Genomic DNA, 23,149 nt, shown 5'->3' on the forward strand with positions numbered 1-23,149 from the left:
GTTGGTGGTGGATGGTTTGTTTATTTGATGGAATTACAATGGGGGAAAAAATGTTCGTTTTTTTTTTTCCATAGTTGCTTGACATTACAAAAGGTGTACAGTACTTTCTTGGTTGATGGCTGAACTCAAAAACACTGCCAAACATGTTGGAGAGAATGTCAAGGCACATCATGTTATCGAGACCAGAACAAGAAGGACCGTAGAGGTCAGTCACAGTGTCATTTTGAGCAGATTTCATGTTTGTCACTGAGACCGCATGCAGTGGTCAAGGGTCACAGACATATTTGGTGTACTCTAGTTTGAAAAGCAGACTACTCAGAAACGCAGCAAATTAACCACACTTAATGTCAGAAAACCAATCGGTGTGTGATCGTGGTATTCAAAGTAGCTTTGACATCCCAGCTCTTCTGTTAAATAACCCCCCTGTGGTCCAGGGAGAGTACTGACATGATTAAACTATTTTAGCTAAAAAAATTAACATTTAAAAGAAAATAAAAGTTGACGTTACTCCTCATATTCACTGATATTCCTCACAACATACACTCTACGATTCTACCAGGACTAACATATATCGCTAACTTAAATATCAATACGACCAGGGCACATCATTTTTTTTTCTCCTTTCAACATCTTGAGTAACTTCCAGTAAAGTGGTTGAGAACCAGTCAGCTTCACAATCAAACATAACTTAAAAACAAAAGAGATCCTACGTCAACAAAAACACGGCACTGAATCTAAAAACAAAAATGGAGTATAAAACAAGTCAACGATTAGTGTAAAGATTTTAGTTGAACAGACAATACACGGCAGCATGATCCCTGTTCCTTTATGTCAGCATTATTCCACTATTGCTTACGAATTAAAAACACGTCAACTCGCCGAACCGGACACTGGATCTCTCAGTAAACGGATGCAAAATGACATGATCGGTTTCTAAATATTAACATTCTAAAACATAAATAGGACAGATAAAACCAGGTGCAGCAGGTGTGTCGGTCGTAAGATCTGAAGATGAGTCTGTGCGTCTCATATGTAGGGGTACTGAGGGACCCTCCGCGGGCTCAGCTGATAGCTGCTGTAAGCCCCGCCTCCTCTAGGGGTGCTGGTGTAAGGATGGGCGGGGTAATGTTGCTGGTAGTGGGCGGGGAGTCCGTGGACCACACCTCCAATGGATTCCTTTGGGATAAGACTGGCTGCATAGTGACTCGTGGGCGGGACGTGTATGGAAGGGGAGGAGCCTTGTACGAGTAGGTGCTTCATGTGGGACGTGGGGGTGGGGTAGGGGTACAGGCTGGGGGTGCTGGTGAACGACGGGGCCTCCTGGAGACAGTAACGAGATGAGGCCGGAGGGTACGTGTGCTGTCGACGCAGGGAGGACGAGCCACCGGATGATTCTTGGGATGAGGAGACAGTGGTCTGCAAAAAAGGAAAACAGGAAACTGAACCACACGTTCTTTACGATACGTAGAACCCTCTGACTTGCGCGATGCGGAATACAGTCTTAAACGGAATTTACTGTACAACGCGGAATGTCACAGATTTTTGTCCAATTTTAAACGATTTAATCAAAAGTAGGTCATTACACAAATCGTATCGCGATATGGAGTAGTATTTGTAAATAAGCTGTAATAATGTAATGCAAGGCAAGTAATGCAGATGCATGGTTTCCATTACTACCGTATTTTTTTTTAGACTATAAGTCGCATTTATTTCGAACCAAGAAAAAACATTACCGTCTACAGCCGTGAGAGGGCGCTCTATGTCTTCAGTGTAAACTACAGGAGCACTGAGCAGCATAGAGCGCCCTCTCACGGCTGTAGATGGTAATGTTTTCTCTTGATTCATTTTTAGTTCATTTCTCTCTATAAATAAGTCGCACCTGACTATAAGTAGCAGGACCACTGAAGCAGAAATACATGAACAACATCTCCGAAACTGCTGTGAGAGTCACTTCATGAGCATTTTACCCTTCGATTTGAGTAAAACTAGTGTCATATCAATGTTATCAAAATAAATTTGACTTGAAGACATTGTGCCCGAAATATTACTATTGTTCAGTAGAAAGTACATAATACAACTATTATTCTACAAAAATGATTAAAACTTTAATTGTTAAGGAATAAAATCACAACATTTCTGCCATGTTTTAATGTTAATAGTAAATCTCTTTTGTTTGCCAAAAATATAAAAAGTGTTTATTTTTCCATAATTAAAAGATAAATTAAATTAATGCTTTATGCCTTCATTTGATAACCAGAAAAATACTAAAATCTAATCTAAAAATGCCATTTTTGGAAGCTGATTTCATAGGACCCCAGATACGCTGCGGCGAGGAGCATGGACAGAAGTGGTCACCTGACTGAGGTTGAGAGGTTGAGATCTGCTGGGCTCCTGTTGGTGGTCAGTGACACTCTCTCCTGAGCTGCTCGCATGCCTTGCAACAGCAGCTCTCTTGGGCTTCATGTAGTAATTCTGTGGAAGACCTGAAGCAAACACGACGAATGCAGTTTTTAGTTATGTATTTCTTTTATAAAGAACTGCTGACCAAGCCATGTAAAAAAGAGGGAAACCTGCTAATACTCGCCTAGAGCCGATGGGATTTTGGCTGATATTGAGCTTTCCACAGGCTGTGCTTTCACAAATGGAGCCACCACTGCCAGGGATTTGAAGAGTCGTGAGGACTGGACCCCTGTGTGACTGTCCTGGGGCTTGGGAGTCAGAGGACTGGCGGTGGAGGAGTCCGAATCATGGACCGTCAGACAGCTGATCACATTAGTCCTGTGGCTGGGGCCAGAGCTGAACAAAATTGTACGAAATGATTTAAAAATTGTGTTTCATTGAAATTATATGGAGCTACTTCTCATTGTGAAAAGAGGAATCAGACATTAGCCCCTTTCGCACATACAGACTTTACCGGTAAATTACTGTTAAGAGATCGAGTGTCAACAGGATTTCAAAAATACCGGTAAACATTTTACTTGTATAAAAGGTTTGACCAGTAAATTGCCGGAATGGTGCTGTGTGTAAACGCAGGATGAAGATAACCAGTATGAGCATGTACCAGTTCAGGACGTCTACTGTGGCCCAATCATCACATTCGGACGCAGAGCACGCATTTACACTACGCTGTGTGGTTCGGTTTTGAAGTTGTATAAGGCAGTGTCTCTTGGGCAAAAGTGCTGCATGAATGTGAACGTTTGACACAAAAACAAAATAGGATAACATCAACAAAAACACTTGAGTACACCCATCCATTAACAGCAGTGAGGTCATTTCCGGTTAATGATATCAGAATTTACACACGTGTGTTTAACGGTAAAGTCGTTCTGGTAATTTTAAGGCAATTTACTGGTATTTCTGTATAAAAGGGGCTTTTGCAGAATGTAATTTATTTTGCATTAAATGCATATATTCCTGTTAAATTTTTTATAAAATATTTCTAAAAGAATTGCAGATCAAGGCTACTTCAAAATACTGTATCATTTAAATTAACTTTTCTATTTTAATAAATTTTAAAATGTTATTTATTCCTGTGATCAAAGCTGTATTTTCAGCATCATTCCTCCAGTCTTCTGTGTCACATGATCCTTCAGAAATCATTCTCATATGCCGATTTGCTGCTGAAGAAACATTTCTGATAATTATCAATGTTGAAAACAGCAGAGATGCTTCATATTTGTCTGGAAAACTTGGATTTTTTGTATTTGTTCTTTTCTGGATTCATTGATAAATAAAGCTTTAAATAGAAAGTTTGCTGTGTATGTGAAAACATGGCAATCATACCAGGAAGTGACCTCACTCACCTAGCAGGGTAGAACTTCCTCTCGTCCTCATCTTCAGTGTCACTGTGTATGGTGATGACGCTGACAGCAGGACTCGGGGTGTCACAGATAATGATGGGCTGAGTGAGAATAGCACTGAATGACTGAGAGCTCACCAGAGCACTGCTGGGAATACAGAAACAGAAGATTTCACATTAAAAACTCAATCTATGTCCTTGCATTAGTTTGCCAAATCGTGTCATTTATAAAAAAAATAATAATAATTCGATGGTACACATTACAACTCAAAAAAAAAAAAAACTATACTATTTTGAGTGTCATTTGAGTGGCCCAATACCTGCTGGCAGTGTCACAACAGATCCTGCTCCTCTTGTTCTGCGACCGTGTGACCGCAGACGTTCCTCGACTGAGAGAATGAGTGGGATTAAGGCGGCCAAGGATGTGTGGGTTCTGCTGGACAACGCCATTGTGCTGACCGCTCTGAGAAACCCTGCAGGATACAACCAACCAATCGCTTTTGAGCACATTCAAACATCTATTGTACTCACATTGTGTGCAGATAATGAAAGTTCACGATTCCTCCTAAACATTTACTTCCAGCTTGCCGTCTGCTGCGTGGAGCTCTCAGACAGCAGGGTCTCCAGAGGCGATTCGGTCACTACGGACTGGTGGCTGGGGTTGTGGATGGTCATGCCAGGCACCTGCTGCCATGCAGATGGTATGAGGATCTGCTGGGTTCCCGCCGGCCAAGCCTGCTGGAAGACGACAAAATATCTGCCTGAGTGACAATGGTACTTGGGAAAATGTTGAAGCCACTGAATGTCGATCAAATTTGAAAGAAGTTTCACTGGCAAATCAATAGTGGGTAAAAACAGCACACAATGACTGACACATCTATGGCCATTTAAATCTGAATTTAAACATTTGCGTCATGCCAGAATGATGACAAACTTCAACTAACATGCCGAGGTGACTGCACACAATTCAAAATTGAACAACAAGAAAATTAAAAATAAATCATCGCACAAAATAAAATAAAAAATCTGCAATTCTCTCCCGGAGCATAAGGCAGCTTTAGATGTAGCTCAGCCATTTTGTATGATTTTTAAAGCCAAGACAAGCACAGCATGCTTAAATCACACACAAGCCTTAAAAATTAAAGATGTGGGGGCAGGAAAGAGTAGTCCGGCGACCTGTTGGGAAGAATCATGGCTGTTAAATAGTCAGAAAACACTGAGCAAAACTGGCCAAAAGATCTGCCATGCCAGTATGGGCAGCACTAGAGTACCTGCGGACAGACATGGCTATATGAGAGGGAGAGGAACATGGCTGCGAGTGTTTCTGAGCTGTAGACAAGGTCAGTCTCCTCCCCTGAGAGAAGGAGGAGGGCCAAACAGACGGTGGGGCTGGCAGGAGGAGGGGTGGGGGTCAAAGGAGGGACAGAAAAAATAAATAAATCACACAACAAAAAGCTGCAAGCAAAGCACAGAAGAGTCAACACATGCCTCCCATGCCAGACCTGCACTGAGAGAGAACGATGAGGGAGGGACTGAGAGAGAGAGAGAGAGAGAGAGAGAGAGAGAGAGAGAGAGAGAGAGGGGAGAAGACCAGAAAGATGGAAAGGGAGATTAAAAAAAAAGGAAGAACTGAATGACAAAGAAAAAGAGGAAAAATCTGAAAGAGGTCAGAAATAAAAACAGAAATCGGGAAAAATGGGAGAAATTCTAAAGAGGAAAACCATAAGAAATCAAACAGAGAGAGAGAGATATCAGGAAAGACAAAAATGTCACCGAAAAACACAAAAGATCAGTAAATCTCACGGAGTATCCATAAATTAAAAAGATGGTGATTGGAAAAAGAATCAAAGCTTCACTGAATGAAAACAAACAAACAAATAGTAAAATAATCAACAAGGGATCAATGAGAATCCAGAATTATCAAAGTCAGATCACAGAAAAAAGATCAAAGTGCCAATGAAAAAGATAAACAAAAGATCAGTGAAGAGATTAAATAATTATTAAAGAGGTGGAAAACAAGATCAATAAGAGACAATAGATCAGAGAGACCAGGAAAAAAGTATCAAAGAAACAAGTAAATATAAAAGAGGGATTAAAAAAAAAAGATCAAAAAGTGATCAGAAAGAAATAAGATATGACTAGTAATATGGAGAGACCAGAATAGGAGTAGAGTTAGAAAGAAAGAAAGAAAGAAAGAGGCATTTAAGCAGGATTTTGGAAAGTGCCACAGAGGGTCAATGGGAGAATGAGAAATGCTGATGTTAGTGGTAGAGCGCTGGGTGGGTCTCTCTTTACCAGCACTGTGGCTGTCTGCTCCAGCAGGGCAGGCCTTCCTGCCCCACAGCCCAGTGCCAGGGGCAGCGGGTACTGGGATGCCACTCCCGCTGTGTGGGGGTGCAGCGTGGCCACCATCAGAGGCGTGCAGGAGCCCTGTGGAGGAGGGGCGCCATGGAGGGACAGGGGCAAAAAGCATGGAAAGATTAGACAAAGGGTCAGACTCAGGTCAGGGGTACAAGGCTGTGATCTCACGTGCCATTTACAGGCACTTGCCAGCAGCCGAACAGCGGTCCATGCAGACTTTAAGGACTGAAGTTTCCTCTTCAGCTCAACTGGATTAATTAGCAGTTCATCAGATCGCAGTGTTGGACCGTCAGCGTTAGACAGAATGCCACCGTTTCACAAACAATGCACTTTTTGTCTTACCTGCGTCAGCATGCTGGGCTGAATCTGAAGAGGCTGGGTGGACTGGTTCTGCTGGACAACAGGAACACCGTTCTCCATCCGGACAGGATAGCTAGAGGTTTTATTAGAGGATGGAAGCCCTTCAAGAATAAAACAAGAGTGCTTTTCAAGAGTGGGGAAGCCTTGCATTTGTATCAAACGAATAATCCAAGGTTTAAACATCTTGCACTAATTGCAAAGTAAACACAAAAATTATGAATGACTTAAATTACACCAAATACATATTCACGCTGCCATTCCAGAGATCAAAAGAAAAGAAAGCAGGACATTTTCTCATTTTCACTAAATGAAACAGATATAATGCTTATTCAAGTATTTTGTGGTGATCTGTATGATTAAGTTATCAAAGGTGAGCAGCAAAGACACTGGTAGATTAGGCAAAAATTAATGTTTTATTTAATACAGTAGTTATATTCTTAAGTTCCTTATTAGTTCCATGTGTTTCAGGAGACAATATACACAAATGAACCATGACGCAATCCTTAATAAAAGTTATTTATTTTTTATTTTTTGTTTAATTACACTAGAGGTTAAGGGAAAAGGAAACTATACAAAATGCCAGCACAGTTCAAATCGTACAAAAAAAATAAGCAAACACGGGTATTCAAAATTATGCATTTTTCCAACTTTCAAAACTCTTCTGCACACCCTGAAATGGGATCTTAATTTTTGTCACCATTTTCAATATTAACTTCTTGCAATCCATTTTAATTGCCACTTCTGAGACAACGTAATAAAAAAAAAAAAAAAGAAAAAACACTTCCAGTCCAACAATGCACGCAGCTCCGGCTCACCTTGGATAGTGGTGGGGGGGCAGACGATGAGGGTTTGCTGGAAAGGTTCGGTCTGAGCACACAGCTGAGTGGGGCGACTCTGCAGGGGGATGCTGGGTTGGGCCAGGCCTGGGATGTTTATGGTGGCCTGCTGGTAAAGTGCCGGTTGGTAGTTGAGGAGAGGAACAGCTCCACCAGCAGACGGAACCTGAGAAAAATACCAACACAGATAAGATTGAAGCCAACCCTTATGAAAGCGCTTACAGTGCGTGTCTTTTTAACCAGCTGGGTTTCCCCTCACCTGGCTGTGCTGGTTCAGCTGGCTGCTGAAGGTCACAGTCAGGTTTCCTGCAGCTCCAGGAACAGCGTTAGCAGCAAACAGGGATTTCCCACTGTCAAAGCTACTGTTCCTTCTCTTACAGATGTCCATGTTCTGGAAGCACGACTTCACACTACAAAAATATGATACGAGCATCAAATGTACAACATTTCAAGTAATTTTTATAAACGTGTCTTTGTGAAAACATTACTGGTGTGAATCTTGAGGCACTGATACATGTTAAAGGGTTACTTTACCCAAAAATGAAAACGCTGTCATTAATTACTCACCCTCACGTCGTTCCAAACCTGTAAGATCAACATCATCGATGTTATTTATGTTCAGCATGCAGACGCCGTCTACTGTGTGTAAATAATGCTGATTACGTTCTGGGGTACTCTCCAAAATGGCGGAAGACAGTAACTCATGGAGAATAAGTTATGCTATTATTGTTTTCTTTTTGCGCAAAAAGTATTTGCGTAGCTTCGTAAAATTAGAACTATTTTAACAATGTCCTTACTACATTTCTGTGCGTTGATCGTGTTAGGATCCTTGCTGTCTATGGGAAAAATATCTTAATTTGTGTTCCCGAGATGAACGATGGTCTTAAGGGTTTGGAACGACACGAGGGTGAGGAATTAATGACAGACTTTTCATTTTTGGGTGAACCCTCTCTTTAAGATCGGTCAGTGCAAGTTGCTTTCTTTTAAAACAGCTCGGACCCGCATTTTAGTCTGGGACTAGGCTTAAGCCTAGTGGGGACAGATGTCTTAAAAATGACGTACTGTGAGCTGTGTGGGAAGTTCAGCAGGTGGCTCATGGTCACAAACGGATGTGCCAGGGTCTTTGTGGGCGTAATTCTTTTATCAGCATCCAGCCGCAACATCCTCTTGAGCAGGTCAATCAGCTCCCGGCGGTCCGCCTTCTCCGCCAACATGTCAGTTCCTTCTAAGTGAGTCGGCAGATTGACCTGGAAACCAATCGATGCAGTCAGAAAATGTTTGACAGTTTCTTTTAAACCAATGACAAGTTACATCCTATACATACAAGTATTTCTAATTACCTGCATCATGTCATCCAAACAATTGAAGATGTATTTTCTGGCTTCTTTTGACTTGACGCCCATTTCTGCCTCATGCTCAGATGGGGTCTAGAAAAAGACATACGTGTCAGTCTAATACAATATTAACCACCTTTTTTTTTTTAAATAAGAAACTTATTTGCGTTTTTAACCCCACCCCCAAAAAAGCAAAAGTATGGGTACTGACTTTTAACCTCCACAGCGGGTAGCTGGAGTCTGGTCCTTTGTTGAAGAAGCGGCTTGTCTTCGTGCCAGCACTCAAGAGATACTCAGGAGGCAATCCCTGTGTCTGAGAAATGTACCGAATCTGGAGGGGGGGGGGGGGGTAAGAAGTTAGTACAAAGACTAGAGGAGTGTTTGTAAATTTCTGCAATCGTAAAGGATTTTTGTTGCTATAGGGTAAAGTCATTCAGTCTTGCCAGTGTGACATGTTCACAGATGGCCAATTAATGGTCTTGGTGATGATTAGGCACACTGTTTTGTACGTCCCTCTTAAGAACGCGAGTACAGAATGACGTGTCCGTTGTTGCACAAGCTGCCACGTCTAGTCCTTTAAGGTCACGCTGTACAATCTGTCAAGGTATTATCCTTTTCTACAAATGCTAGCTAATGTTATCAATCATATTGGACTTAAACCTACTTAGTTTGCGGATTCAATCTTAGCGTTTCAAACTGGCTTTTTCCAAAAACCAAACAAAAAATGTAGTGCACAGTTGGCTATGATTAGTGTAAAACATTTCAGAGAGTGCGATTTTTGTTTTGGTTGTGGTGGATGCATAAGACTGCCATACTATGCTTGGACTGTACAATATTGGCATACTGCTGCGAGCCAGCCACATAAAAACAGTGCATTTTATAATGAGCCTCATTTGCACAGAAACTGCCATATTTATGGATCATAAATACTAAATGCCAAAGTATACTTTGGTTTATATGTGTACACGAGGATCCGTGTACAGTGCATGACACACATTTAAAAAAGGAAACAAGTATAGAAACCATACAGTTATAGGGCTTCTTTATATGAGAACTGAGAAGGTTGAGAGCTAATAATTTTTCTGATAATAACAGTAACCTGGTCATATTCTGAAGCTCCTGGATATAATGGCCAGCCCAGAAAGAGCTCTGCAATCACACAACCCAGTGACCACATGTCAATGGCTTCGCAAAACGGCAGACCAAGGATGATCTCAGGGGCTCTGAGGATAGAAAGCAGAAAACATTTTCGTGAACCACTTCAATCTCACAATCTATGCATTTAGGCTCGATGTTTAGGATTCAATCGGGTGATTATTACAACAACACAATCTCATAACTGTGGGATGTGTGAATCATTACTGCTCACCTGTAGTAGCGAGACTGGAGGTAAGTTGAGCAGCTGGCTTTGGAGACGTGACTGGCTGACCCGAAGTCAATGACCTTCACCCTGTAGGGCTGTCGAATGGGGTCCACCAGCATGATGTTCTCAGGCTTCAGATCAGCGTGGATGAGACCCAGGCTCTTCAGCTTCATCAGGGCCGTGGCCACCTGCTGCAGGATGGGGCGGATGTGCCTCAGGGGCAGTGGGCTGAACTTACTGTGCTTCAGGAAATCGTAAAGGTTCTGCTCCAGCATTTCAAACACCAAACATGTGTGGCCCTTGTGCTGGAAACACTCGTAGGAGCGGACAAAGTTGAACTCGTCAGCGTTCTCTGCACTCAGCCGGTTCAATATGCTCACCTAGAGGAGAAATTAGGAGTCAGCGTCAAATCAAGTAAATAGGAAAACCCCTTCATCTCTTCATTTAGTTGTGCCAGGTTCTTAGAAATGTCTTCTTTGTATTCATGTTGGTTACATCTGTTCCATCATATATCATGAGCGGTTCATTCATAAATATTGATTCAGGAAAAGGACTCAACTTTTTGAATATGCATTTGTATGAGTTTTGCTTTCAGATGCAAAATTTATGGGAGGGGAGTATTAAAATCAATTGGGCTACACTATTTACTAATGATTGCGCTAGTCAAATTACTAGTTTTTGTGCCATTATTTAATGGCCAAAAATAGCATGTCTTCAAGCAAGGCGGTAATTTGCACTGCTCTTGGTAGATGGCACTGGTCATTGTAGAAATTATTTAGTTGCAGTGTTTTTTATTGTGCGCATTATTAGTAAATCACACACAGAATTTTCCCTCCCATCTGCGCTTTCATGGAATCGCGCACTAATGCTAATTTGCCCTGTTTAGTAAATCTGGCAAATGGAGTTAGGCTACGTTCACACTTATCGTCTTTTTTGAAGCTGCCAGTGTCTGTTTTACATTATAATCCTATGGATAAACATTGTTTTTAAAAAAGTCCTGAGTTTTTGAAACACCACCACCGGAGTTGGTGTATGCACGCAATTATTGTAAGCACCATACTGCATCGTTCCCTGTATAATGTTGCGCACTCACAAACATCGTTGTGAACTGACATTCTCCTCCCCATTGACTTCAAAAGCCAACGTAAGACTTTTTACTCAGCACACAGCGCTAGGTTACTGTAGCAGTTGTTTTGGCAACAAAAAGTGTCCTCTTTGTCCTATTTGTAAACAAACACTGCCAGCTTTTTATTTCACTTAAAAAGTGCTCGTCAATTTTTTCTTGTCAAAAAAAGATGCCAAGTGTGAACACGCCCTAAGAAGTAAAATAGGCAATGCTAGTTGCAATTTCTGCAGTAAAATCTGGCAGAAATGAAATACCAGGAAATCTTGATTAGGTGATAACCCAAGATTGGAAAACAATAACCCAAAAACATACTGTAGATCCCATCATAACATACCTCGATCTGTCCCTGACGTGCATATGACGGATGGTTCTTCAGGATCTTGATGGCCACGATCTCACTTGTTCCTCTTTTCCAGCACTTAGCCACCTGCCCAAATGTGCCCCGGCCAAGAAACTCAAGAACTTCGTAGCTGTTGGAGACGGAGCAGAGGATCTCGTGCTGGACCAGCTGGTAGTCCCCTTCCCCGTTGGAGCTGCTGCTTTTGGTGGTGGGGGCTGAGTGGGGGATGGACTGGGCGGTGGTTCCCGCTCCTCCCGTCCGCGCAGAGAAAGCAGGAGCAGAGAGCTCCTCCAGAATCTGAACACTGCCGCTGCCGCTTCCGCCCCCGGAGCTCTCCACCTCCTCATGCTTCCTCTTCATGCCGTACCGGTGCCCACGGGAGGAGTGAGACTCCGAGTGGTGGATGTTGTGGGAAGTTCTGCGGCTGGACCCCCGTGGGAGGCTCCCGGTGCTATCTGCAGCACGGACCACCACCTGGCCCCGGGACGCTGGGGGGAGGACAAGGCCAGAGGAGCCGAAAGGGATACCTGCTGCGGGGTTGAAGCTGTACTGGCCCACAGAACTGTACGCTTCATTGGAAGCATCCCAAGCACAGCTCTCCACTTTCATTTTTTTCACCCTGCAGAAGGCACTGGAAGACACAGATGGAGGGGAGAAAACCTGCAGCTGTGAAGCCATGCCTGCAGATATTGGATTTATAAGTTCGGCAATGTTGAAGACAGAATGAACACAGAAGTGCCCCTATAACACCATTTCCAATATTGTAATCGATCAGCAAAGTTGTAAAGCTGAAAGTGCACGATAAATAAAGTCGTCTCCTAAAATAAAGAATCAACTCTCTACAGCCTAAACGAGTCGTTAGTTACAGGTAACACATTTGCATAATTCCCACCACCCATGTTCTACATTGTCCAGCAGAGAACAACTTGACCCCGGCCATAAACAATTTTATTGACAATGGCTTCTCTAATCTAGGGGAGTTGCTGCAGGAACTAGGGCTGCATGATAAAAATCGCATGCTATATTTAATTGCCGTTGTTCACTGACCAGATGTGCAAAACCACGATCATATTTTGTGTGTCAGTGAACAACGGCTTTGTGTAGTTAATGCTGCTCCATGTGAAAGCACGCAGGTGATAGTGATTTACCGCTGATTACAGAACCGGCTTAACTGACAAGATGAGCATTAAATATTGCACGCCTACACAGTAAACCAATCACAACAAACTGAGCCATCTGACCAATCAGAGCAAAGCAGGCTCATGGAAAGGAGGGACTGAAATCTTTTAACTGCTTCGATCTAATCGTTTGATAATCGCTGGAAAAAAAAAATGGCATGAGAGGGGCACTTAAAAAAAATGACTAGGGCTGCAAAACAATTAATCGCAATCAATACAAAATAATGTTTACATATAGTATGTACTGTTTATATTTATGTATATAAATAGACACATACACATAAATATTCAGGCAAAGCATTTACATACAAATACATTACATGTGTATTTATATATACACATAATAAATATACACAGTACACACAAATAGTATGTGAACAAACTTATTTTGAATCGATTAATCGCGATTAATCATTTTGCAGCCCCAAAAATGACAATACGGATTTATCAGCATGATTGAACAGTCAGATAATGTTATAAATATTTACAAGCATTAACGTAAATGTATTGAGATCTGAAAATGGCATTGCAATGACTGTCAGCTCCATGTGGTAAAATTTCGCGATAGCACAAGAGAGAAAATCCTGCCTTGTTGATCAGAGTTTAATATTAAATTCAATAATTCAGTAAGTTGTTTTTCTTTCATTGATTGTTACTACAAAAATAACTGACCTATAAGTAAGCCCCTCCCCTCAAATGCAGATGAGCCAATGGCAATCGAGTATCAGTTGCACGGTTAGTGGAACTCTGACATCTTTAAGTTTCAGCATCATAGAGAAACATAGAACGATCCGAAGCTTTCATTGGTTTGATGGTTTATGCTACAAACATGAAAAAACAATGTGCCTGGGGTACTCGTAACACTGATTCCAGGTATCCCCAGTGGATAGGCAATAGAATTTATTACATTCCCTAAACCCAAACAAAACAGAGCCAAAATTTCCCTAAGCAACCCCAATGAAGAAAAAAAAGTTCATTTTCTGATTGCATACTCTCTTAAGTTACAATTTTCATCTGCTCAAGCAGAATCTTAATGTCACCTTGTGCTTCAGCAAGGGATCTCCGGCTAAAATCTATGTTAAAGTTAGTCAGTCAACGCTAACGTATAAGCATAAATAAACTGTTCTCACATCATGAAAAGTGTCGGACAAAAACACAAACGAAGATATACATTAAATTATGTACATATACAACTTAAATTTAATTTGATCTGACATGGTGGTACATAAACAGTTGTGGTTCCGGGATGTCATTGTGATTAAAATGGCTGTAACATGAGACTTCCCCTGTTTGCATTATGATCTGTATTTTTACATATTTATTCCCTCCATGGCATATTTCAGTCCCACTTAAATTATGGTCCTTCTGTGTCCAAAATGTATCAAAAACATCTTGGGACAAGACAGCAGCAAAACCTGTTAGTTTATTCTAGTTCTAAATGAACGTAACAGGAAAAAGATGAATGCACTTTTGGACGTTGAATGTAAGGGAAATGTCATTTTGGAATTTCTGTGGTCTAATGTGAGATTGTTTTTCATGTTCTTGTTCATGATGAAATTTTATTTTATTGCTGTAATTAATTTATAGCGTTAACAAGATGACCAGTTGAATTCATGTTGGGAGCGGTGACTGATGAATGTATGTTTAGTCCAGTGCCTGTATATAAGATCAGTATTGACCAAGTTCAGATGCCTTCATATGTGGATCAACTTACTATGTTGTGTATTTTTATCAGTTTCAATATGAAAAATAACTTTCATATTGATTCAGCCAATTAATATCATTTTGGGAAAAAATATCAGTGTAATAAAATCTGGATTAGTTTTTTTTTTGTTATTATAACCTAAAAATGCAATGTGAAAGTTTTAAACAGAGGTTATATATATATATATATATATATATATATATATATATATATATATATATATATATACACACACACACACACACACACACACAAATATACATATAACAAGAATCATTTTATAATGGAAATGTTGCTAGGTAAACAAATAAAACCTTTATATTATCTATAATCTCCCTATATGATAGAAATGATTTGAAAGTGGAAATAATTTCTAGTTAAACTACAGGCAGGTAAATGCGTAACATGTTTTGTCCCATATCTGAAGTATCCGTGTGTACTGTATTACATGCACCCAGGGATTTCAACGGACGACAGACCAGACAGATAAAATAAACTGAATAAATAATTGCTATTATATTTAGCTTTTAAAAACTGATCGTGTTTCTTAGTCGGCCAAGAATCTGCATTGAGGGTCTCTCTGCCTGAAAACGATGGCTGAAACAACTGATTTACGGTCTTTCTGAATGTGCTCATGTATCTAGAACAGTTAATCCAAATAAAAACCATCAAATCACCATAACAAACCGAAATATCAAACATTAACTACGAGCTGCACAGTTGTAGTGTGTAAACTGAATTATTATCGAGTTTTAACGCGAAACCAACCCGCTGTATGTTTACAACACCAGACGACTCCACCCTTTTCGAGAAAACTGCGCTAATGTCACGAAACCGAATAAGAAAAACTGAAATTAACGGGAAAACCACGGCGTTTGCTTGTGTAAATATGAGCATTAATATCGCTATCACTGAGCTGAGTGTCGTCGAAACTGCAGACGCCATGAGTTTGCTACACTGTATCCGTCAGCTATATTTAACGAATCGTTATACATTATAAATTATATGTGTTGTATACTGTTACAATACAACATATATAATATCCAAAATAAAAAAGCATTCTTATTCAGAATTAATCATTGGAAAACATGACCAGAGCTCAACAAATCCAACCTCCTTTACAAAAACCCATTTAAACGCATTTCATACCTATATTAGTTTAATTAAAGACACTTCTGTGGGTGTATATATTATGGATGCGTATTGCCATATTCATACCTGAGCGTGTTATTGATCCTTGTCCGGGGCAGAGGAGAGCTTTAAATCCCTCGGATCTGGATACTAGGCCTTCATTGTTAGTGAGCAGCCCCGGCCCTACAGTTAACTCGAAAATAAACCGCGATCGGTATAAAAATACAGCTCCATCTGTCGCAATGAGCGGTGAGCGGGAAAGCTGCTCATGAAATGGTCGATTTCTGATCTTGTACTAAAAAGCCCTGTTTAAAATCCAGGCAGAAAGGGGCTGTTGTGCTCCCCAGAACATCCAAAGCCTGATTATCAGCTGCTTCAGTCAGGCTTCCTGTCCACGGACTCGGGACCGCGCATGCGCACACGGCTCACGCGTTTTGTAACACGCACTGAGATGAGCAATTGTGCAACTGTTGATGATGGGAAATACCATGCCGCTGATCAACATATTTCTCGTTACTACTGGAAACACATCACTGACGCACACAGAATCACTTCGAGCCAACTTACATGGAAGAAAGAAGACAAGCATGGCATTTTTGTTAAAAAAAAAAAACGGTTCATGCTTTATAAGACTAGGTTTCCAAAGAAGATGGATGAGAAATACTGGAAATACCGTGTTCAGCTTTTAAACTCATAGTCCACTTACATAACCAGTGCTAAAAAAATATTTTTAGAGATTAATTTATAATTTCTGGGTTTTCAAGTGACTACAATGACTGCTAATGATCCACTGTTGTAAATGTAAAGATTTGTAGTCATGTTTTAATGATAGTTCATTGAATGCCTGTGCAACTTGTTAACGTCAAAATGAAGTTGAATCATTTTCTTGCTTCTGATTCAGATCCAAACAACCTTGGGTCAGATGTGCTAGTAAGTTACAACCTGCAGAATTGTTTTTCAGGCAAAAACAATAATCCATGAAAGAAACAACAAAATACTATTCTGGTAACGCAAAATAAAAAGACAGATATGTGTGTAATCAGAGAGTTAAACACTTTTCCAACAGTTACATATTAGGTAATGTATTCCCAAACTGTTGGGAACTGATTATGAAAGCAGAATTTGAGATGTCATAACTGTAATGAAAGGATCCGAAAAAGAAAATAAACAGGATGAGAATGAATTATAACATGGATAATAAGGGGCTCAACAGAAAAACTGTTGACAGTTAATTCTTCAGTTTAACTGGTCTGTCACACAAAAGCTGCTTTTCTTTTCCACCGTGTCACAGAAGAAAAACTGCTGGTTTCATTTCAAAGTGGCTTTCTGAGGTTTGGCTTTGGCTGATGACTGGCATCGGGCCGCATGATGAGACACACATGAGGAGGAGTCCTTCGCTTCACCTTGATCTCCTGTAAAGGAGAATAAACCTTAATATGTATAACTAAAGGAAGACCCCTTTTGTTTAGATTTCTTGAGTCAGATTTACCTCCACAACCTCAGGAAACAGCTCAGACAACTCTGTCCTTCAGGTTGAAGGCCAAGCTCTGCGCAGACATTAATACAAATATTAATAACAACTCATGAATATGTTGAATATTATGGAATACAATTATATGATGATGGTGCTTTTACCTTCCACAGAGAAAAGTTTTGTCTGCAAAACCTTTTGTGATGGAAATAATGAGGAGAGGAAAAGCTATATTTCTGTGCTTTTGTGAGCGAATGCGAGGGAATGAAAACGTTTAGTGAAAGACAGCAGAGGGGAACGTTGGGGTTATGTAAAACTTTTGCGAGAGAATACAACGTTTCCTGGGGAACTTAATAGTTCTGCGAGAGAATGATTGTTTTTCTATGGAAAGATGGCAAGTTTCACAGGGGAACGGAGGCAGCATAAACTTTCTCAGGGCAATGGAAACGTTTTGCGAGAGAACACACATTTATTTCTAAAGAAAGGAAAGTTTCTCAGAGGGACGTTTTTTTAAGTTCAACCACTCAGTGTCAATCATACATATACAGCACCTTTAATTTATAAATCAGTGCATACAACAGTGACCTGACATTATTTCCTAGTGTAGGCCTAATTCAGTCTCATTTGTGTATTCCATTATATTAGATGGCAGAGGTTCAGCACCAGATGCAAGGCACGAGCTCTTTCCGTATCCTGAGGTGATCCTGCTTCAGATGCAGTGTTGCTCATCTTCCTGTTTCCACCCACACTCATCTGAAACACAGTTTCATTTAATATTAAAGTCATCATGAAAGAGAAACAGCTTTCTTTAGCAGCATATAGACATACGTTGATCCTAATGTCTGAAAAATAATCAAACAACCACATTAGCTGTAATAATTACAATAAATGTGACATGATGTGCTGTTTTAATTTGTGTTCCTAATAATATAATGAAATATGCACTAATGTATAGTATGATACAGAACGTATACACACATATTGAATGCATGAAATACCGCTGGAGGGAATTCAGAGCAGATGAAGGTGAAGTGAAGAGTGTGTTTCCTGTGTTTCACATTGACTCTCAGTAAATACTGGACGTGTCACATAAACAGCACACGCAGTCAGTCTTCATGCAGTGATTTAGGAGAAAGAGAAAATGAAGGCAACATCATTTCTGTCTGCTTTCACTTTTGATTTAATCATTTAAGCAGTGGTACAAGCCATCATTTTGCTTTCTTATTATTAGAGGTAAGGCCCACCATATGAAAAAAAAATTCCATCTTTAACATCTTAAATATGCAACACAGCTGCATATTAAAACAAAATCATTAAGATTTAACATCTCACTTATTTGTTGATTGTCTAAAGTTTTTTTTTTTTTTTTTTAAGATAAACCAACCAATATTTAAGCAAAATCTCAAATGAGGGCGAGACCAACCTATTATAAAACAAGGCAGCATTTGCTATAAAAGCAAAATGTCCTGCCCCAGCCTCCTGTTTCAATATGAAATATGACAACTTGTGAAAGAAAATGAAATGGCTTGTCAAGTCATTTAATTTTATTTTTAAAGAGCTTTGAAAGGTCAAAAAATGTAATTTAAATATCTCATTTCAACTAATTGTAAAAGCAGAAGCAATGCGATAATCAAAAATGTAAATGTTGCAAATTGTTTCTTGCTCATTATTTTGGATGTTTTAAAAAATTTTGATGATTGAAGTCGTAAAGTTGTTGCAGAAAGTAATACATCTATAACCAAAATCACTAATAATGTATATTCCAGTTGTTGAAGTTATCCCTCCAGCATTTAAAAAACAACAAGCATACTTATTCAACTATTTCATCCATTCTTGTGTAGCTTGTGCTCACTAGATGTCACTGTCATCATATTACAGAATGGTTACATGCGAATTAGACTTTTTATTTGCATAGTTAGCATTCACATATAGCACAAATATCACAAATTTAATTATGGGAAGCAAATTCACACAAGGGATGTCAACTTTTAAAAACCTAAAATCCCATACAGAGCTTTAGGAGAGAACCAAATCTAAAAACATCATAAACCCATCACTATCCCCAAGCTCGTCTTTAGATGTTGGCATATATTATTCTTCTGAATCTTCATCGCAGTCCTTCGTGTCCTGCTTGAGGGCGTCTGGTTTAGCAGGACAGCTGGTTAGTGTTTTGGAGGCGTGTAAAGCCATGTGCGGAAACTCCCGAAAGATGACAGTGCACGAGGAGATGCCTGCGAAACCAAACAAGTTAACAGACTTCAAGCCTTGGACTGAGAATAACAAGAGCTGAGCAGCCGAGTCCCTGCTCTGGAACACCAGAAACTCATTTATCATTATTCTATTAATAGATTATAAGATAATGTAGTGTAATATAATATCACATGATATCCCAGCATTCTGCAAAACTTCCCCATTATTAAAAAAAAAAATCAGTAGCTGGGCAGTTGACATGGGATGTAGAGACGTGACAGTAGTTTTGTAATGAATGTAAAACTATTTTGAACTATTTCCATTTTTTATAAATGCATCTTTTGTCCTTATGTTATGAGACTATATGGAATATTTGTATTTTATGTAAAAAATTATCACACATAACTTGAATAACTAATAAAAAATAATTTACATTTTTTTTTTAAATATGGTGAAAATGTGAAAAGAAATATTAAACAGTAACTTACCAAATAATAACAACAACAATTAATAATAATAAGTGCAATATGTGTAATATATAATGTGCATACACAACCATTCAAAAGTTTGGGGTCAGTTTTTTTTTTAAATTAAATTAACACTTGTAATGATGCATTAAACATAGCCAAATTGAGCGTAAAACTTTAAAAATGTTACCGTTTTATTTTCTGTTAAATCAAATAATTTAGAGAAAAAAATTTACATATTAGAAAGATTCTGAATTAAGGATCATGTGACACTGAAGACTGGAGTAATGATGCTGAAAAATTTTGCTTTGATCCCATAAATATATTATATTTCAAAATATATCCCAAGAGAAAACGGTAATATATTTTTCACAATATTACAGTCTTTGATAAATGCAGATTTCTTCAAAATGTTTTTCAAATTCTAACTTACCCCAAATGTTTGCTTGATGGTGTGTAGATACACTTAGAATGTAAGTAATGTGAAACTAAAATCATTGAATATAAAAAAAATAAAATAAAAAGATAGGAAATGTCAACTACCTAATGTGATTGTGATTTAGGGAAGAGAAAAAGAGCAGCATTTTTAAGCTGAAATGATGACTTTCTTGAGTCTACCACACAAGTATAGGCAGAGAAGCCTTTTAAATGAGGCAAGAGACCCGTAAAGTGACCACCACTGCAAGTGCAAGACCCAAACCCATAGTGAACGGTCTGTAACATCACTCACTCGGGAACTCTTGCGCTTTACCCTCAATGGACTCGCAGGTATACTGGGCTCTAAAAGAGGAATAATACCTAGTAAGACAATGTTACCATCACACTATAAATGACAATAAAATCACAGAAATCAACTGCATTATGGGTGAAAAAACCCCACCCCCAAAATCCACTGTCTGCAAAAGCCTTTGAATTCCTTAAACAAACACAGCTGTTGGAAAGGACTCGCCGACTGATGCAGAGCGTGTCGTGAGAGAGAAGGAGCAGAGCAGAAATATGAGCTCAAGACCTTGTTTTATTGTTTGTCAGTGTTTTTTAAAAGACAAGCTTCTTTTTATAGATTTCTGTCGTACAAAAACAATTGTACAAACAATACAAGAATGTCTCCACACACAGAATGTCTTCTAACGGATTGTAGCAAATGTTGCAAGAGAAAAGAGTTAAAGGTCTGAACGCGAGAACCACAGCGAGAGAGCAAGCAGTCGAGAACAGTTCAAAGGTCAAAGCATATTCACAGCACAGTAGTTAAGAAGCATTTCGCAGTTCAACTTTGTTTAAAACACATCCAAATACAACGACTGAACTGGTCCCCTTAATGGCAAGTATCTATTCTGTACACTGTCTCTATTCTCAGATATTAAAAAAGGAAATTCTAAGCTCAGCATAAATTGTTTGTAAAACAACAACTGAAAATGTACAATTAAGCACATTTTTATTGAGATGAATGTTTGCACTGAAAAGATATTCTACTCGTTTAAAGGGGAAGTGTATAGTTTTGATTTCAGTACTTGAATTTTTCACCGTTAGCTTAATAAGTTGAAACAAAGTAAACCGTTGGTAGGTAGAAGCCCCCAAAATGCGTAAACACATTGCTATCAGTTTAACAAAACAATACCATTAATACCAACAATACCAACAACAGTGGCTCAACCAATGGCACGAGTTTGGGGGCGGGTCTATTTGTTTGTTGACTAATCGAAGACTGGGAGAGTTTTTGGATTGTATCTGCCAATATCATTACTAGCATTTTTATTTGCTTGCAAAAATCCACCCACAAATGCCAGTGTCGCATAGAATCCTATCCCCCTTACTTTTCAAAGTTATTACTTTAGCTGAGGCTTGTTATGGGTACTTTATTCATTGCTTTGTTAGAGATCATTTACTGTCTTTATCATATAACCTTTTAATGTGTATGTTTTATTATTGAAGCTTAAACTGTCACATTAATTCCTTTTTCTGTTTTCTGTTATTTAGCAAGCTAACAGCTTAGCCTACTAGCTTAGCATATAGCTAACTGCTGAATAAAAGTGGTGCATCTGAAATCAAACAGGTACTTAATTTGGTTTGAAATCTGGAAATTTAGACGTTCTACATCTTCTTCCATGGCCTCATGGGATAGTAAAGTATCCATCAGATGCACACTTCAGATCCTCTGTTATAGGATGTCATCTAGGTACGGTTTTAGGAATACTGGACATACTACCTGGCTAACATACTGTTTTTCACCTACTATAAAAGTATGAAGGCAGGCATATTCAGATGCATATTTTTTTTCATCAGGGATTAAGGGAGACAGGATTCTAATGGCTCTTCGAACTGGGATCATCTGAACCAAACGTGGGCAAAAAATTGACAACACGGATGTCTTCATGCATTTTTACATAGTGACAGAATCAGGTGGTTTAAATAAGGAACCATGCTTGCTAATGCAGATGGGCACTTGAGCGGTTAAACGCATGCAAATGCTGACTGCTTCTACACAGACTGCTCTAGACAAGCATTTCTCGTTAAAGATCACATGCCAGTCATTTGGTAGCTTGGCAATACAAGTACAAATATATAAAACAGATGGTTGTTATAAGTTCTATAAATAATTTTGAATAGCTGACATCTCTTTAAAACTTTAAAGGGGTAAAAACACCCGTTTTATTAGCATATAAGGGGAGTCCGATGTGTTTTTGAAATGTAAAAGACAAAAAAAAAAGTCTAGTTAGCTAAACATAAAGGCCTTGTTTTCTTTACTAAACAAGAAAATGTACATGGATACATATTTCCATATTCCAATTATCATTGCACTAATCCTCAGGACGGAAAATAAATAAAAAGCACAACAAACAACATTTACATGACGCAAAATAACATAAAAAGAAAACAACTCATTTGTTAAAAAATACTGTCGGTAGGAAAAGTGCGCACAGTCATATTTACGGAAATGCTGTTTCGAACCGCTAATGAATTCAAATTGGTTTAAACAAATTAGATTAGGCTATTAACTAATCGCATTTGACATTATGTTTGAATGATACACAATTCAATACAGCGGCGTTCTAACCATGGCATACTGTAAATAGCCATTCCATTTCAATATTTTGTGTTAACCACATACTGTACATATACATACATACGAACACGTGTAAACTAATTGGTCAGGTGGGGAGGAGGTTGAAGATAGCACTCGATCCTTGCTAAAGCTTTCCTGTAAAGGGCTACAAACTTAGTAGGTAGTTCTCTTCACAGTCTGTCAGTGCTCGAGAGCGCCCCCTAGCATTCTTCAATGGAGAGGCAGATAAACTCCTGAATACACTTTCTATACTGCTGCTCTGTGGGACTGCTGCTGGGGTATTGACCTGGCTGTCCGAAGGGCCCGTCCGCTTCACGCATCTCCTCGTTCATCCGGGCTAACCGCAATCTGACCGAGAGAGAGAGAACAAAAACATTGGCTTTCATGTGCAGTGACACTCAGAGAGTATCTACTAAGGGAAGTGAAG

The 23,149-nt window shown here is 39.3% G+C and overlaps 2 protein-coding genes across 12 annotated transcripts in view; both read right to left on the bottom strand.

Moving 5' to 3' along the window:
* Position 1: 1 nt before the first annotated feature.
* Positions 2–15,948, bottom strand: hipk1b (homeodomain interacting protein kinase 1b). Of its 6 annotated transcripts, none has more exons than XM_026242471.1 (17): positions 15,621–15,948; positions 11,514–12,199; positions 10,060–10,433; positions 9,790–9,913; positions 8,902–9,021; positions 8,697–8,783; positions 8,419–8,603; positions 7,616–7,766; positions 7,336–7,522; positions 6,503–6,621; positions 6,095–6,229; positions 4,377–4,537; positions 4,120–4,272; positions 3,804–3,944; positions 2,585–2,796; positions 2,356–2,483; positions 2–1,416 (listed from the first exon to the last, which is right to left on the bottom strand). In XM_026242471.1, exons 2-17 carry the CDS (start codon positions 12,195–12,197, stop codon positions 1,027–1,029), a joined length of 3,351 nt encoding a protein of 1,116 aa, XP_026098256.1. In that variant the 5' UTR covers positions 12,198–12,199; positions 15,621–15,948; the 3' UTR covers positions 2–1,026. The 6 variants fall into 6 exon arrangements, with proteins under 6 accessions (XP_026098256.1, XP_026098257.1, XP_026098255.1 ...); XM_026242472.1 differs by having other exon boundaries at positions 3,804–3,947; positions 11,514–12,150; positions 15,621–15,947; XM_026242470.1 differs by having other exon boundaries at positions 3,804–3,947; positions 4,377–4,534; positions 15,621–15,947.
* Positions 15,949–18,799: 2,851 nt separating this feature from the next.
* Positions 18,800–23,149, bottom strand: part of acap3b (ArfGAP with coiled-coil, ankyrin repeat and PH domains 3b) — an 81,073-nt gene continuing 76,723 nt past the window's right edge. For 2 of the 6 annotated variants that reach the window (XM_026242479.1, XM_026242478.1), the window contains 3 exons: positions 23,009–23,070; positions 20,392–20,441; positions 18,800–19,235 (listed from right to left, as the gene is read on the bottom strand). In XM_026242479.1, coding sequence (XP_026098264.1) covers positions 19,167–19,235; positions 20,392–20,441; positions 23,009–23,070 — 181 coding nt within the window. In that variant the 3' untranslated portion in view covers positions 18,800–19,166. Of the gene's footprint in view, positions 19,236–20,391; positions 20,442–20,656; positions 23,071–23,149 lie in introns of those variants that run through there. The other 4 variants (XM_026242481.1, XM_026242480.1, XM_026242477.1 and 1 more) reach the window with 3 other exon arrangements.

The sequence above is a fragment of the Carassius auratus genome, unplaced genomic scaffold, assembly GCF_003368295.1.
Source record: "Carassius auratus strain Wakin unplaced genomic scaffold, ASM336829v1 scaf_tig00001591, whole genome shotgun sequence".
Classification (NCBI taxonomy): Eukaryota; Metazoa; Chordata; class Actinopteri; order Cypriniformes; family Cyprinidae; genus Carassius; species Carassius auratus.